Genomic DNA, 17306 nt, shown 5'->3' with positions numbered 1-17306 from the left:
CTGCATATTCAGAAAAGGTTGAGTTTGGCCTGCTGAATCATTTTATTAAAATATTCTTCCCTTTCAAAGAATTACCCCAGTAGCTTCCCTTTAAGAGTGAAGATCTTGTAGTATATGTATGTATTTGAAAGGGTTATATTTCTAGAGAAGTTATCCTTATAAACAACTACATAAAATTATCTACGGGCACAACTTTGCAGGCTTCTTCATGTGAAAAAGTAAGTCAGTAACTAAAAGTGTCCCAGCTTTGGTGGCGGCACCTTGACAAATCTTGCTGGACACAATAGCGTTTATTCCCCATAATCTCCCAACATAATAGACATTCACCCAAATAACCCCCATTGCTCATTATTAACCTAATAAAAATGACAAACCAGGTTGATTCATCAAACCTTCCTTCCCATTATGCTATGTTTGCACCTTCCAAATTTCTCGGCCCTCTGATTTTTTGCTATTTTTACCACCTCTCCATTCATGAAACTTAAAAAGGATTGCTAGATAAAATTAATGGCTTATGTTTCTTTCATATCCCATCCCTAGAAAAGTCACCCACCAATTTCCTTCCTCCCTCCCTCTCTCTCTTCCTTCCTTCCTTTCTTCCTTTCTTTTTATTTTTAAGGCAAGCATGAAATGTTTATTGAGAAAGTGAAAGATAGGTTTACAGAGCAAGATAGGTTGACCACAGACAGCAGATGGGTCCCCATTGTGACAAAGAAAAGGTGAGGAAGACCCAGGAATGTTTCGTGAAGCCCACTAAGTTTTGATTGTTAATCTCAGGCGAGACACCCGCAGGTCTTTGGGCCCTCTTCATCCCCTTTACCTTAGCATATTTTTGGAGCCTGCTCTGATTGGTGAAATCACAAGGCAGTTTCCCATCACTGGTAACAGTGACTTTCCCCAAACAAGATTTCACCATCTCAGCTGTGACACAGGAGGCCCAAAGAACTCTTGGCATCTCCGTTTCAGACACTTTCTTCAGAAACCAAGAAACCGATCAATTACCATATTTTATCGTGAAGAAGGCACTTCCATATATAATGCGCACCCATGTTTTTTGATCAGACTTCCTTGAAAAAAAGCTAAATGACTTTCATTTAGATTTTGTAATTCAGACTTTTATTTGTTTATATTTAGGTACTTATTTTTTGTGTTACAGAATTTGAGCATTCATTTTTTAACATTATGGCATAAGACATTTTCTGTAACAAATAATTACAAAACTCAAGAATGAATACAAGGTACAAGAAATTTTATGTACTGGTAACAAACTTGCATTTATCCATCAAAGAAACAACACTTCATAGTGTCAGAAGTATTGTTCTCTTCCATTCCCAACTCACCACGTCTTCTGAAGAGTCACTTTTCTCATCCCGGTAAATTTTATCATCCTCAGTTCCATCCATAGCACTGCAGATGTCACATTTTTTAAGCACTTTCACCACCACTTTCTTTTTGACACATTCCCCAATCTTAGGATTCAGTCTCAACCTGGGCAATAGATGCTTTCTTGATTCTGCATGGAGGTGGTAAATCATTCCCAGCTGATTGGATCCGCCATATCCACCCTCTCTTTATTAGGACCATATGTCATTCTTCGTTGGCCAAAAATGCTTTCATTGCAAGTTCATCATCTGTTCAACAAAACTGATTACTATATTCCAGGATATTATGTGGGTCACTATGAAAGTTTTGAGACAGACCGTATGGTCCATTATTTCACATCCAAGAAACACAGTCGACAGTGTCCTGATTGACACGTGCAAATTTCAACTGCTTGGCTTCTTGGTGTTGCTGGGAGGGCCCCGTGCAAATTTTACAGTTCTTGATTCTTATGTATCTCAAAAGTTTCATAATGACCCACGTATTTTGCATATGAATATCATTATTGCTTTCTAGAGTTACACTTTATTTTATTTATTTATTTATTTTTTTTGAGACAGAGTCTTACTTTGTCGCCCTTGGTAGAGTGCTATAGCATCGTAGCTCACAGCAACCTCCACCTCTTGGGCTTAGGCGAGTCTCTTGCCTCAGCCTCCCAAGTAGCTGGGACTATAGGTGCCCACTACAACGCCTGGCACTTTTTCTCAGGCTGGTGTTTAACTCCTGAGCTCAAGCAATCCACCTGCCTCTAGAGTTACACTTTTAACCCATAAGTATAAATAAAAGGATTTAAACATTTGTATATATATATATATATATATATATATATATGGAATTGGTAGGGCCTATGTATAATGCATATCCTTAATTTTCCCCTTAGAAATTTGGGCCCATTATGGCAAATATAGTATATATCCTAGAAATGATTAAAAGAAGAATGGAGATAAATGTCCAAAGGTCCACATTATAAAGCACAGTTGGAAAGGACCTTCCATCATTTAGTCCTTTTCACAGAGTTACTTTTCACAGTAAGGGAAAGACTGTGGCCCCCTAAGTGGGAGCCACCCCCTCCAGGGCTGGACCAACCCTTCTTCCTATGATGCCTCCAACAGGTGGTTCCACTCCTCCCACTCCTTCTGATTTTCTGTTTTGCAATCCAAGACTTTAGAAATAACTGGAAATGAACCATTGTTTCCACTGGAAGAATCCAGAAGTTTGCAGTAAACAAAAACATCTACTTGAGTCTCCTTAAATTTCCCCACAGATGCCATGGTTTGAGTCTTAAGGTCATTAGCCAGTGATCCTCTGTTCCTTATGCAAAATCCATGGTTGAAATGATCCACCTGCTAGGGCTCTAGTGGGTCTTCAAGGTTACAAGAGGGGTCTTTGCTGAGGAAGAGAATAGTATGAGAATGGAACCTTTGCCATTATGGTAGAAAAGTGTCACCTGGCCTGTTTTTTGAGATGTTGGGATTTTCTTCTTTTTGTAGTCTTCAGCATGATTCCCTTCTATCCGCCTCACAGCTCCCCCAAATATGCCCACTCTGTTTTAAGGACCTTTTGATACTTATCTCCATTCTTCTTTTAATCATTTCATCCATGCTAAAACATGGCATAGGTTTCTAAAGCAAGTTTCCTCATCTGTCAAATCATAATGATTTTATCAGTCCTGCCTCTTTCTGAGAATTGTAAGGATTTTAAAATAAGACAAATTGTATTATAATAGAGCACTAATTTGTAAATATTTCTTTGTCTCAGTGCATCCCTATTTGAGGGATTATTTGGTAAAATAAGATTTCTGGTTCAGTAAACCACACCCTCAATTTTTAGCTTGAGTGTTTGACACGTGAATGGAGTCCAGAAGGTATCTAAAAACACGCAGATAATTGCAAAGTTTTATTTTATCTATCCCTTAAAAATATCTCCCTCATGACCTTTTAATTTTTTTTTTAGCTATAGTTGCCAACAACCAGAAATTTTAATTTTTCCCCCCTCCATCTGATGCGTTTCTTAAAGCACAACAAAATGGCCAAAAATCTGCAGGCAGAGAGCTACTCAAGTTGACAGCTACCCCAGGCATTCTCAAGTGCAGCCATGCATTGCTTAATGATGGGATGTGCTGTGATAAGCGTGTCATTCCATGATCATGTTACTGTCTGAACATCATAGAGTGTGTTTACCCAGACTTCAGTGGTGGAGCCCGCTGCCATCTGCACACCTGTACAGAGTGTCACTGTACTGACTACTGCAGGCCACTGTAACACAACAGTGTGTACCTAAATATATCTAAACATAGACACATTACAGTAAAAATGAAATATAAAAGATAAAAGGTGGTAAGTCCATACGGGGCACTTGGAAGTTGCTGTGGGTGAGTCGGTGAGTGGTGAGTGAAGGTGAAGGCCTAGGACATGCCTGTACACTATTGTAGACTTAAGGCTACAGTAAGTTAATCAAAAAGCCATTGTGGTGTAATGTGCCGACAGCTAGGTGTTATTCAGCTAGTGTGGTGTTACTAGGTGACATTCAACTAGTGTGGTGTTACTGGGCGATAGTCAGCTAATGTGGTGTTACTAGGTGATGGTCAGCTAGTGTGGTGTGACTAGGTGATAGTCAGCTAGTGTGGTGTTGCTAGGTGATGTTCAGCTTGTGTGGTGTGACTAGGTGATGGTCAGCTAGTGTGGTGTTAGTAGGTGATACTCAGCTAGTGTGGTGTTAGTAGGTGATACTCAGCTAGTGTGGTGTTGCTAGGTGATGGTCAGCTAGTGTGGTGTTACTAGGTGATGGTCAGCTAGTGTGGTGTTGCTAGGTGATGGTCAGCTAGTGTGGTGGTAGTAGGTGATGGTCAGCTAGTGTGGTGTTAGTAGGTGATGGTCAGCTAGTGTGGTGTTACCAGGTGATGGTCAGCTAGTGTGGTGTTAGTAGGTGATACTCAGCTAGTGTGGTGTTGCTAGGTGATGATCAGCTAGTGTGGTGTTACTAGGTGATGGTCAGCTAGTGTGGTGTTGCTAGGTGATGGTCAGCTAGTGTGGTGTTACTAGGTGTTGGTCAGCTAGTGTGGTGTTGCTAGGTGATGGTCAGCTAATGTGTTGTTATTAGGTGATGGTCAGCTAGTGTGGTGTTAGTAGGTGATACTCAGCTAGTATGGTGTGACTAGGTGATGGTCAGCTAGTGTGGTGGTAGTAGGTGATGGTCAGCTGGTGTGGTGGTAGTAGGTGATACTCAGCTAGTGTGGTGTTGCTAGGTGATAGCTAGTGTGGTGTTGCTAGATGATGGTCAGCTAGTGTGGTGTTGCTAGGTGATAGCTTGTGTGGTGTTAGTAGGTGATACTCAGCTAGTATGGTGTGACTAGGTGATGGTCAGCTAGTGTGGTGGTAGTAGGTGATACTCAGCTAGTGTGGTGTTGCTAGGTGATAGCTAGTGTGGTGTTGCTAGGTGATGGTCAGCTAGTGTGGTGTTGCTAGGTGATAGTCAGCTAGTGTGGTGTTGCTAGGTGATAGCTAGTGTGGTGTTACTAGGTGATGGTCAGCTGGTGTGGTGTTGCTAGGTGACTGTCAGCTAGTGTGGTGTTGCTAGGTGATGGTCAGCTAGTGTGGTGTTAGTAGGTGATGGTCAGCTAGCGTGGTGGTAGTAGGTGATGGTCAGCTGGTGTGGTGTTAGTAGGTGATGGTCAGCTGGTGTGGTGTTAGTAGGTGATGGTCAGCTAGTGTGGTGTTAGTAGGTGATACTCAGCTAGTGTAGTGTGATTAGGTGATGGTCAGCTAGTGTGGTATTAGTAGGTGATGGTCAGCTAGTGTGGTGTTAGTAGGTGATACTCAGCTAGTGTGGTGTTGCTAGGTGATAGTCAGCTAGTGTGGTGTTGCTAGGTGATGGTCAGCTGGTGTGGTGTTAGTAGGTGATGGTCAGCTGGTGTCGTGTTAGTAGGTGATGGTCAGCTGGTGTGGTGTTAGTAGGTGATACTCAGCTGGTGTGGTGTTGCTAGGTGATAGCTGGTGTGGTGTTGCTAGGTGATTGTCAGCTGGTGTGGTGTTGCTAGGTGATTGTCAGCTAGTGTGGTGTTACTAGGTGATGGTCAGCTGGTGTGGTGTTGCTAGGTGATACTCAGCTAGTGTGGTGTGACTAGGTGATGATCAGCTAGTGTGGTGTTAGTAGGTGATGGTCAGCTAGTGTGGTGTTAGTAGGTGTTACTCAGCTAGTGTGGTGTGACTAGGTGATGATCAGCTAGTGTGGTGTTACTAGGTGATAGTCAGCTAGTGTGGTGTTGCTAGGTGATGGTCAGCTTGTGTGGTGTTAGTAGGTGATACTCAGCTGGTGTGGTGTTGCTAGGTGATTGTCAGCTAGTGTGGTGTTACTAGGTGATGGTCAGCTGGTGTGGTGTTAGTAGGTGATGGTCAGCTGGTGTGGTGTTAGTAGGTAATGGTCAGCTGGTGTGGTGTTAGTAGGTGATACTCAGCTGGTGTGGTGTTGCTAGGTGATAGTCAGCTGGTGTGGTGTTGCTAGGTGATTGTCAGCTAGTGTGGTGTTGCTAGGTGATGGTCAGCTAGTGTGGTGGTAGTAGGTGATGGTCAGCTAGTGTGGTGGTAGTAGGTGATGGTCAGCTGGTGTGGTGTTATTAGGTGATGGTCAGCTGGTGTGGTGTTAGTAGGTGATGGTCAGCTGGTGTGGTGTGACTAGGTGATAGTCAGCTGGTGTGGTGTGACTAGGTGATATTCAGCTAGTGTGGTGTTACTAGGTGATATTCAGCTAGTGTGGTGTTGTGAAATTCAGCTAGTGTAGTGTTGCTAGGTGATAGTCAGCTAGTGTGGTGTTGCTAGGTGATGTTCAGCTTGTGTGGTGTTACTAGGTGATAGTCAGCTAGTGTGGTGTTGCTAGGTGATAGTCAGCTAGTGTGGTGTGACTAGGTGATAGTCAGCTAGTGTGGTGTTACTAGGTGATAGGACTTTTTCAGCTCTGTTATAATCTGATGGGCCCATTGTGGCATATGTGGTCTATTGACTGAAATGTCATTATGCAGCAGGTGGCCAACTGGAGAGGAGGGCACTGTTGGGGACACTGTCTTAGATTTGGTCTGCATAGGCGGCCTTCCATGACCCAGCCTTCCTTCAGGTGGACACCAGGGCTCATATTCAACACTGGCTGTTTTGAGAGGAACAGAGACCCTATAGTTGAGGTGGTATAAGTTTTGACGTATGTCTAGTTTTCCACCCACTAATTTCTTCACAAACTGGAATAAAGGCTTGTTAGTGTGTTACTGATAGATAAACTCTGAGGCTTTATTTTCCTTTTATTCTTTTTTTTTTTTTCAGACAGAGTCTCACTCAGTTGCTCTGGTAGAGTGCCATGGCATCACAGCTCACAGCAACCTCAAACTCTTGGGTTCAAGCGATCCTCCTACCTCAGCTTCCTGAGCAGCTGGGACTATAGGCACCCACCACAAAACTTGGCTGATTTTTTGCTTTTAGTAAAGACAGGGTCTCGCTCTTGCTCAGGCTGGTCTCAATCTCCTGAGCTCAAGCAATCTACTTGCCTCAGCTTCCCAAAGTGCTAGGACCACCAGGCCCAGCCACGTTGTTTTCCCTTTTCGGGTTCTTTATCATTTTAAATATAAGACTCCTCCTTCCCACCCTACCCACCCCTGTCCCCGTGTGCTGGAACCACTTCACTGCTGCTAAAGTCACAGCCCACTTAAACCAGATTCTGTTCTGGAACTATGAAACAAGGTCATGGCATGTACATCCTTAGCCCCCCACACCCTCACACCTTCTGGAACCTTACTATCTGTGATGTGTCGTACTGATCGTATCATAGAGTTGGTCCCTTCACTTAATACCCTTTTAGTGGTCTTTTGTGGCTCTAAGAAATCAGTGGCTTAAAACTAATTTAAGCCCATCTCTGGTCCTGTTCCAATGCAGGTGTGTAGTCACAGCCCGGACACGATGCAGACCCTCTCAGCTCCATCAGCCTCTGTGCAAACTGTATTAATATTCTGACGGGAAAAACAGGGGAGAGATCTGCCTGAGGCCCAAAGTTGGGGGAATCTGGGAAGGTTAAATGACTCCAAAAGAGTCATTAGAAGGCCAGTAGTTAACGTATCTTCGAGGACGTTAGTGTTCCAGGGTATTAATACATGAAGTACCCAGTAGGGGGCAGGCCTCAGCAGGTTGTCAGCAGCTGAAATAGAGCCCACAGGATGCAGGATTGTAAATGAATACTCTGAGTAATAAATACTCTGAGTAACTACTGTACCCTGGAGACCTGTGCTGTCCAGTACAGTAGCCCCTTGTCACCTACAGCTACTGAGCACTTCAAATGTAACTCACTGAAATACACCAAGTGTGTAAAATACCGATTCCAAGGACTTGGTACAAAAAAGGAATCTGGTACAGCACCATAATTTTTATACTGATTACATGTTGAAATGATAGGTTGCATATATTTCACGCAGTAAAACATTAATATCAATTTCACCTGTTTCCTTTTGTTTTTAATAGGGCTACTAGAAAATTTAAAATGTGCGGCTCACGTATTTTTATTGGACCTAGACCATCCTCGGGCTGAAGAGCCAGTTCTGCAGAATTTTCTCCCTGGCTTCCCATGTCTGAGTCCCTCCATTTCAACTGCGGGGTTGTAGGTGGCGGGTTGACTCTGGGGAGGTGTCTCTGCTAGGCCTGGCAGCGGGAGGACTGTTCAAGTCCCTGGTGATTAATTTGAGGCTTAATAGATGATCAGCCTCTTCCAGGCCTCTCACAAGCTGGCAGTGTGACCTTTACACATTCTGGTCCATTAGTGACCCCATGTCATTGTCTGTGAAGAAAAAGGCACTGTTGGTTGCACACAGGAGGGCCCTCAGAATCCACAGACTGTGAGGCTGACTGAGGACAGAAATGCAGGGCCCAGCAGTTAATGGCTTGTGCTTCCACAGGTGGCATTAAGTATAAAGTGTGACCTCTGCTGCCTTTCAGCCAGGTCGGCCCTGGATGCTGTTGATCAATTTCAAGCAAGAGCAAACTCCCTTTTCCTAAGTGCAGACGCTGTCCCGTCTGGGTTGTCACCTCTGACTCAACGTGCTGTAAACACCGTCTTGGTCACCGCAGTCATAGTACCCGTTGTATCATAAAAACATCTGGGCCAAGTTGTGAAGGAGCCAGAAGGATGTGGGGAGAGCTTTTCCTGCTGGAGAAATTGGAGTCTCTGCAGACTTCATAATGCACAGATGCCAGGTGGATTTCAGAAAAGATGGTTTTGTAACTGTTTTCTGTCAAATCGTACCATCTTTCCACATTTTCATATGTATGTGATTTAGCATTATTCTGGAATTTTTTTTTTGAATTTCAGATTAATGTAAGGGTACGTGTGATTAGGTTACATTTGTTAGGAAAAGCCTGAGTTATAGATAAGCCCTTCACCCAGGAGGTGTGCCGTACACCCCTACATTGTACCTGTTAGGTGGGAACTTTCTGAGCCCCTTTCTCCCCACCCTCCTGCCCCCTTTCTTAAATTTGTGCTTTTCCTCTCATGTGGGCCTATATCTCAAGAATAGAAAAACAGGCTCGGCACCTGTAGCACAGTGGTTACGGCACCGGCCACATACACTGGGGCTGGCAAGCTTGAACCCGGCCCAGGCCTGCTAAATAACAATGACAACTGCAACAAAAAATAGCCCAGCGTTGTGGCGGGCGCCTGTAGTCCCAGCTACTTGGGAGGCTGAGGCAAGAGAATTGCTTAAGCCCAAGAGTTGAAGATTGCTGTGAGCTGTGATGCCACAGCACTCTACCGAGGGCGACATACTAAGATTCTGTCTCAAAAAAAAAAAAGAATGGAAAGACAAGCATCCCATGTACTCAATACTAATTTGAAAGTCGTACATGTACGATTCCAGATTTGTTTTCTTTTTAATGAATCACCTTTTTATACTATGCTGAGCCTTGCTTTTCCCCCAACTTTATGGAGATACGAATGACAAATACAAATTATACATATTTAAAGCCATGATGTTTTGATACACACATAAGCTGTGAAATGAGTACCGCAGTCAAGCTAGCTGGCATACGCCTGGCCTAACAAAAATCACCATCATCGTGAGTTTTCGGTAACAACTCCTGAGATCTAATCTCTTAGCAAACTCCGGGTGTAAAATACAGCACTGTTTATTGTGGTCATGCTGTACATTAAGTCCCCGGGACTTGCTCGTCTTATAGCTGAAGGTTTCTACCCTTTGACTCATATCTCCCCTTGCGCCTTGTAACCACCATTCTGCTTTCTATTTGCTATGCATTCAAATTTTTCTTTCCTTTTTTTTTTCTTTTTCTTTTTTAAGATTGCACTTGTCAGTGACATCATGCAGTCTCTGTCTTTCTATACCTGGCTTATTTCGCTTACCATAACAAAACGTTTCACCTGTTTTGTACATGGCAGGATTTTCTTATTTTTAAAGGCTGAATCGCGTTCTGACAGTTTCTTCACTAGGTGGTGGGGTTGTTTCCAGGCCTGCCTATTGGGAATGAAAAGGTGGTGCAGATGTCTCTTCCAAACTGATCTCCTTTCCTTTGACTATATACCCAGTCGTGGGATTGATGGGTCACATCGGAGTTGTATTTTTAATTTTTTTTTGAGGGAATAACAATAGGGTTATTGCTGTTTCGTATGGTGTCTTGGTTTGGAAATCTAGGTCATCTGGGCCCAGATTGGGGTTTCTCTAGTGCAGGCAGTAGAATGTGTCAGTATGTAGCCAGACTCACACACACTTGTGTTCTAGAAGGTTCCAGAAGCCTTGCGCTAACAGGTGTGCACCCAGCCCTGGGCCATTTGCTAGCAGTAGCTATGGGAGACAGGACTTCTCTCGTCCAGCCAGGATCCCCCCACCCCACCTTCAAGGGACAGCATTTGACCACAGACATGGACATTCTGGTAGGGATGTCCAACCAGTGGCTTCTGGGCCACAGGCAAATGATGTGAGACCCATTTTGCTTATCTGGGGTGTCGGATATTGTGCAAATCATGCACAGCCCTTCCTTGTGCCCATCAGCTTTCATCATTATTTGTGTGTTGAATGCGTGGCCCAAGACAACTCCTCTTCTTCCAATATGTGGTAGAGAAGAAAAAAGCTTGGACACCCCTACAAGAAGCAAGCTTTCATTAGAGTCGTTATTTACAACACAAAGAAAGAGAGGGAAGAAGAGAGAAAGAGAAAGAAAGAAAAGAAATCCTCCTGATGTCAGCCAAACACAACCCTGCCAGTTTACAAACATTGCATCTAGAGTCAATTATGTTCCACCACAAGCAGAAAGGGGCCATCAAAATAACGAGCAACTCATATTTTCCCATCTGTGTTTGGGTAATGACCATACACGTTCCTTGAAAACAGCCTTTGAACAATAGTCTCTTACTCTTTCGTGAAAACAAGATGGTTGAAATGTCTGAAAATTAACTTTTATATAGTTGTGGGTTTTGCTCCCTAAACAAATTTATTTCTGGTCTGGGGATGAAACAGAAAACAGACCAGTTGAATGTAGCACTAATTTCTTGTCTGTTTTTTTTTTTTTTTTTTTCCTTCTTTTCTTTACAGATTCATATGACCCTAGCAGAGTGGAGAGGGTATGACGAAACGTCGGTGACACTGGGACCTCTTTTGTTTGTCAATTGAGTAATCTCTGGTTTAGTCTATTAGCCCAACTTGCCCACAGAGAAGCTGAAAAGTGTTGTTTTTCAGCGCACTGAAAAACGTCCTTTCCCACTGGCACTAGGAAAGTTGCCATCTGTGCAGAATTGCTTGCTGGAGATCAAGCAATAGTCCGTTGAAACCATCTGTTTTTATAGCATGAAGATTTAATGCCTCTAATTAGAAAAGAGTTTTCACAGAAACTCTCCTTACTGATGGATGTGGCCGAGCTGGTGAATAGTTTGGTATTACTTGGTTCTGTGTGCGATCTTAAACGTGGAGGATGCAGTGAATGATGCGAAGGGACTGTGAATGTTGTCAATTCCCCTTTGCCTGTGGCCTGGGCTCCCTTTAAGGGGTTTGGGACACAGTTTGGGGGAAATGTGAATGAATATATATGACCCATTTCTAATCAATTTGGCCTTCTGCCAGGAGTAACTTTCCTTATAAGTAACTTGCTATCAGAGAATAAAAGCAATATCTTGGAAGTTCCTAAAAATTTAAACCTGTACTGTAATATACTAAGAGTATTATTTATCTGGCAATGGAGAACTTTGTTTGCAAACATGCCATTGTCTGCTTTGCACTCAGTATTACCCATCTTTATTTTCTCTATGGGTATTTAGAAATTCTTTATATGAAAAGCAAAATGCTGGGTTCAAATAGACCATTTTAACAAAGTGACTATATTTCTTTTTACAAAAATGCTATTTTTCTATGATGTAAACAATTGTTAGGTGGCAGATTTTTAAGGAAGTATGATTTTATTTAAGAGTCTGTATCCCTTTGTGTGAGAGGAACCCGAAGAGGGTTCGCTTTGGCTTTAAAGCGTATGCAGTGCTGTTACTTTCATTTTATCTACGAACATTGTCAACCCGGACGTCTCACAGGGTTAATAACATAAACATTCCAGACAGATTTTTGTACAGATGTAGCTATAAGGTTATATTTGAAAATAACCCTCTCAAAACCAGCCAGCATCTTCACGATAGCTTTTGCTGCCACATCAACTAGAATTACCAAAAAGCATAGTTTTATCTTTGTATGTCTGGGGAGATCTGCCCCAAGAGCATACTTTTCTCCCCTCCCCCCCAACACCCCTTTAAAGAAACACGTGTTTTTATCTAGAAAGATCTGAAGTAGTCTCTATGTTTGGGGACATTATATATGTATGCTCTTACAAAACTATTCTGAGGCCCGTGTATTCTGTGTTTCGTATTGCATTAACCTGCACAAAATGTATGCATTTTTTTCCTGCATTTATTGTTTTCTTTCTAAATAAGGTTTTCTTGTTAACTAACATTTCCTAAAGGGTTTCTCCTTCCTCCCTCTTTCCTTCTTTCCTTTCTTCTTTCTCCCTTTATTTTCTCCTACCTTTGTCTTCTCTTTGAGAAACCACCTTCTCTATTTTTAGACATTTCAAATTCCTGAACTGTGAACCATGGGTGGTGACCTGTCCTCTGGCCCTAAAACAACGGGGCTTTCACGGCCCGCTCTTATCTGTACCATATGATTTTATTTCATAAGAGCTTCATGTGTTTGGACTGTAATAAACAAAACGGAATCTAAGTAGCCCTGACAAATCTTTCCAAATTCCCTTATCAGCAGTTTTGGTCTTCACCTATGACTCAGAGTCACCTCTTTGCAGACTTCAGCTCCTAGGAAGAGTTCTTGTAGGCTCAAGTGTTTTACAGCAGCAGTGAGCAGGGCCAAGTCTCTTCCCAGGACGGGTTTAGTGGAGAAGAGGTCAGTCGCTCTGTTTTAGTCATTGAACCCTTCAAGTCCTCTGGTCTTGCTGATGAGGGCTGAGCCACCTGGAGGCCTTTGTTGTAGGGAGAGTGTTCTGCTTCCCTCTTTAAATAAATGCCAATGCAAGCAAGTATATGTGTGTGTATTATACGTATATACACACATGTAAGTATACACGTACGTATCTATTAACTCTTTCCTGACTTCCCCTTAAATTTTGCTGATGCCATCTAAAAGTTCTATGTAATCAAAAGAATGAAATATGAGCTTATTCTTCAGAAGAAAAAAAGGAGCCCCAAGAAAACAGAACTGCTGCACCTTATACATATCTCAAACCAAAATACGATGCTTTTCTGTTTTGTTTTAAATTGTTGTATCCTATCTTTCTGGAAATTTCTAAATGTAGTTGAAATTACCATTCTTTATACTTCAATCGTAATTTTTCTGCTTTCCAGCTCACATGTAAATGCTTTTGGGGAGGAAAAAGATGGCTTTCAGAAATTTAAGTAAGTTAAAAAATTGCCTTTTAAACTCATATATTCTGAGATAAACAATGGCCTCTGATCAAAATTCACTTTTCCAGAGGCTTTGAATTTAATACTAATTGTTCTTCCATTATTTTTATTTCTCATATACATACAACTCCATGATTATTTTGTGGCCGGAGAAAAAAGGTTCTTAGGTTTTGTATTGTTACTATTTTCCTCAAACCCATAATTTACTGTGTGTGTGTTGAATAATTTGGAGCTTATAAAATGAAATTGAAAGTTCTAATTTTGACTATTTGGACTAAAAATTATATGAGGTATTACATATGAAATGTCTTGGTATTTCTTGATCTGCAAAAAGACAGGGGGAATGATAGTAATTTGGCTCAAATTGCCTTTCTATGAAGAAAATTTGTGAATGACTGAAAACCAAATATCTGTTTGGTCAACTTCACGGTTCTGCAAACTATAATAAAGTGCTCTCAAGATGCAACTAGCCCCTTCTTGGATCCTCAGAATTATTTCCATGCTGGTAATTGCTTGAATTTCTTTCATAAAGGTCCCTAAAACATTCTTCCACCTCCTGGTTTCCTTACTAGAATTGTAGGTTGAGGTTTTAATTCATGTGGGCTGCAGAAAAATGATGAAGGTTATCTGTTGAAACAACTGTGTCCCAGCTCTGAGCAGAAGGGAATGATGGAAGAAAACATTAACCTGTCATTTCATCCTGTGACCCCCCCACACACCGATGATCATGCTTGGGGTTTTTGGCTATTTTTGTTGTTTGTTTAAAATGATTAAATGATGCACAATTAAATGCCAAGTCAGCATCTCTTGAAAAATGGCCAGTGCAGCAGAATTCTCTATCTCTCTGTAAGTGTTGGGGCTTAGAGAAATATTTCAGATCTCCTAAGTTCTTATAAGCAGTTACTTTTGTCTGGGGGGGAGCGTTGTTCAGCCAAGATGCATGCGGGCAGGGGAGATAAGCCTTGAGAGATGGGACGTGGGGTGGGATTCTGTTTCTGAAGCCAAAGCCATCGCAGGCCCAGGGGACTTCTGCATTTTCTTTTTGTCCTGTTTTTTTAAAACTGCTGATTTTCTACATCTGTTTGTGGGAGGAGAGTTGCAACTCAGGACAGGATTTAAGAGACATGTTCCAATGACCTTTAAGAGTCTGCAGGGTGGGAGGTCCTTTTCGAGGAGTGTGGGTTGGTCCACTCGGGGACCGTCCAAGCCAAGAAGGGGGAGATGATATTATAACATTAAAGGAAGATTGGCCTCCAGCCTGCATATTTTGTTGGCAAGAAAGAAAGAGGGAGTGGTTACAGCTATAAATTCTGCTCAAGGCCTCCTGAAAAGGTCGACGTGGTCTAGCAACCTGCCTGTTGAAACAGTCCTTGGGTTCCTTGGCAGTGCCGGGAGGTGGCCAGAGTGCCCACAGATTTCTGGCTTTGATTTTCAAGAGCTCCCGTCACATTTGTGTCTACTAAGACAGCAGAGGACAAGGCGGGCCTTGTTCCACGGTCTCTGCCCACTGACGGAGACTCAAACCCAAAGGCAAGCCTGGATTGTCCAGACTTTCATCCCAACTCCCAGATAGGGAGTAAGGAGGAGCCTGCCCCCCACGGAAGACAGGCCCAGCTGGGGCTCTCGGCTACCTCCGTGCACCTCTGCCCTACCGCAGAGCCGAGCTGCGTGACGTTCACGGTCACAGAGCAAGCAGGAGACAAAGGCAAGTTCAAGTTGAGAGGGATATGGCAGAAAACAGAAATGCAAACCATATGTCCCAGCCACGAAGAAAAGCAGAACCTCCAGATTGTGAAAACCAATGAAGTGCTCTCCACCTGGGTCAGCAGAAACTTGATCCCTCACAACACAGGCCTGCCAGAGAAGCTAAGAAGAAACATCTCAAAACAAGTTTTTTCTTTCCCTAAAATTTGGTGAAGACACGGCCCCGAAACCCCACGGAAGCCCTGTATCCACTCATCCTTTTTTTGATCACTGTTAAATACCCGAGGGAGATGGGATCAGAGAGACACAATTGGTAATGGCCGGTTGCCAGTTGTGGTCATTGCCCCCAGATCAGGCAGTGTAGGGACCTTCAGGTGATGAGAAGTGAGGGTAGGTGAAGAATAATAAAGTAGCTGGTGGAACCCCAGCGAAACCCGACAGACCAATGTCTTCCAGGAACTCTTGTCTTTCTCTGCACGATGTAAATACCCTCACTGCTTCAGGGTGGCTGCTGGCCCACTCAGCGACAAACCTTTTGCAAAGACTTTGAATGGAAGCACCTGTGTTCCTTATCTTTGGCTGTGGGTGCCCATGCTGTGCCATCATCCCTAAAGGCTGGTCCCCAGAGGACAGCAGGCTGCTCGGTGAGGGGCTTGCATGGCAGGGACAGGTGATCCACGGAGTTCCCACATCACTGGTCTCCACTGTGCATCACCCTCAAGTTCAAGCCCCTGCTTGCGTCTCCCCCCAGCCTTGCCAACATTCTGGAGAGAGACCTAGAGTTAGTGCAGGGACTGGGTGTGACTTTTAGCTCCATGACTAAACATGGGGGCTTGCGAATGTCACGTCCCTGGCCTGTGTGTCCTCCCCTTCCTCTCCTACTGCTTGAACATGAGAATCAAGTACAGTAGAACCTCTGTAAGTTGACCACCGAGGGACTGTAGCAAACTGGTCAACCTACACAGGTGGTCAACATAAAAAACCAGGCCTACTGGGCTGCTACGTACATGTGGTGCATGTCCAGTCTATGAAAATCAAGTCAACGTAAGGAGGTGGTCAGTGTAGGGAGATGGTCAACTACAGAGATTCTACTGTATATAACAAACCCCTGGCGTGATGCAGGTGTTCAGTGCAGAGAACAAAGCTAGGCTCATGCATTATGGGGAAAATGACTTGTCTGGAAGGATGGAGGGTGTGACGTCCAGGTCTTGTAGGGCTCCCCCTCCTGGCTTGCAGCATAGCAGTTCTGGAAGCAGATGGAGAGACACCAGCATGCTCTCAATTTTTTATTTCTTTCCAGCAGATCAATAAACGTCTAAAGCTGTTGCTTCTGAGTTTTTAAAAAATGTGAACCTTCTTTCCAAGGTAGGCTTTCTCAGAATCCCCTCTTACCTTATTTATGCTGTTTTTCTCCTTTCTTCCTTCCTTTTTTTTTTATTAAATCATAGCTGTGTACATTAATGCAATCATGGGGTACAATGTGCTGTGGTTTTATATGCAATTTCAAATATTTTCATCACACTGGTTAACATAGTCCTTTCTTTTTTTCAGAGACAGGCTCTCACTGTGTTGCTCAGGCTGGCCTCGAACTGCTGGGCTCAAGTGATCCCCCTGCCTTGGCCTTCCAAGTAGCTGGGACTACAGGCTCTTTCCCTTATTTCTTCCTTGGCTCCATGTGTGCTGGGCCCAGAGTTTGGGTCTCCCAGGGCCCTCCAGGTAGTCTGAAATTTCAGATCACTTTCCAATGCAGGTTTTGAAGGAAGGATTATCCTCCAGTTGGGTGATAATTGAATGCACATCTTAAAATGTAGCTGAAAAAGAAATCCCTTTAGTGCTAGAAGATGAAACGCACAGCCTGGGGACTGGGGGACCTCATCCCAGGTCTGGCTTTGCCATTAACTAGTTGTGACCTGGGCTACCTTCTTAGGAATACTTCCCTTCATAAGTGGAGAAGGGAGGGAAGGGAATTGGCTGGTTTCTGACAACTCTAAGATTATATAGCAATTGATTTGGCAAACCTTGAAGTCCACAGGGTCTTTTGCCCTGCTAGAAGGGTCCGAGAGTAAAATAATTTGAAAACGATGGCTGTACGGCTGGGCCACAGCCAGGGTGGGAGTCCTGCCGTGCTCTCTCCCATCAGGGTGGTCTTCTTTCTACTCCAGTAACTTATCAGGCATCCTCCCCCGTCTCCTTGTATTGCTACGTACAGCCAGCCGCAGGACTGATGATATTGAATTCTCCCAATATTTTTCTTATGTCAGGGAAGGGCATTAGGGTGTTTATGAACTGGGCAGTCAGCC

The 17306-nt window shown here is 43.4% G+C and overlaps 1 protein-coding gene across 2 annotated transcripts in view; it reads left to right on the top strand.

The window, feature by feature from the left end:
- Window positions 1-16722, top strand: part of JCAD (junctional cadherin 5 associated) — a 50076-nt gene extending 33354 nt beyond the window's left edge. For both annotated transcript variants that reach the window (XM_053572961.1, XM_053572962.1), the window contains 2 exons: window positions 10946-16371; window positions 16558-16722. In XM_053572961.1, the coding sequence (XP_053428936.1) occupies window positions 10946-10980 (35 nt within the window). In that variant the 3' untranslated portion in view covers window positions 10981-16371; window positions 16558-16722. The remainder of the gene's footprint in view (window positions 1-10945; window positions 16372-16557) is intronic.
- Window positions 16723-17306: the final 584 nt, after the last annotated feature.

The sequence above is a fragment of the Nycticebus coucang genome, chromosome 20 (genome assembly GCF_027406575.1).
Source record: "Nycticebus coucang isolate mNycCou1 chromosome 20, mNycCou1.pri, whole genome shotgun sequence".
In the NCBI taxonomy this organism is placed as follows: domain Eukaryota; kingdom Metazoa; phylum Chordata; class Mammalia; order Primates; family Lorisidae; genus Nycticebus; species Nycticebus coucang.
This window is presented reverse-complemented; position numbering and strand designations above follow the sequence as displayed.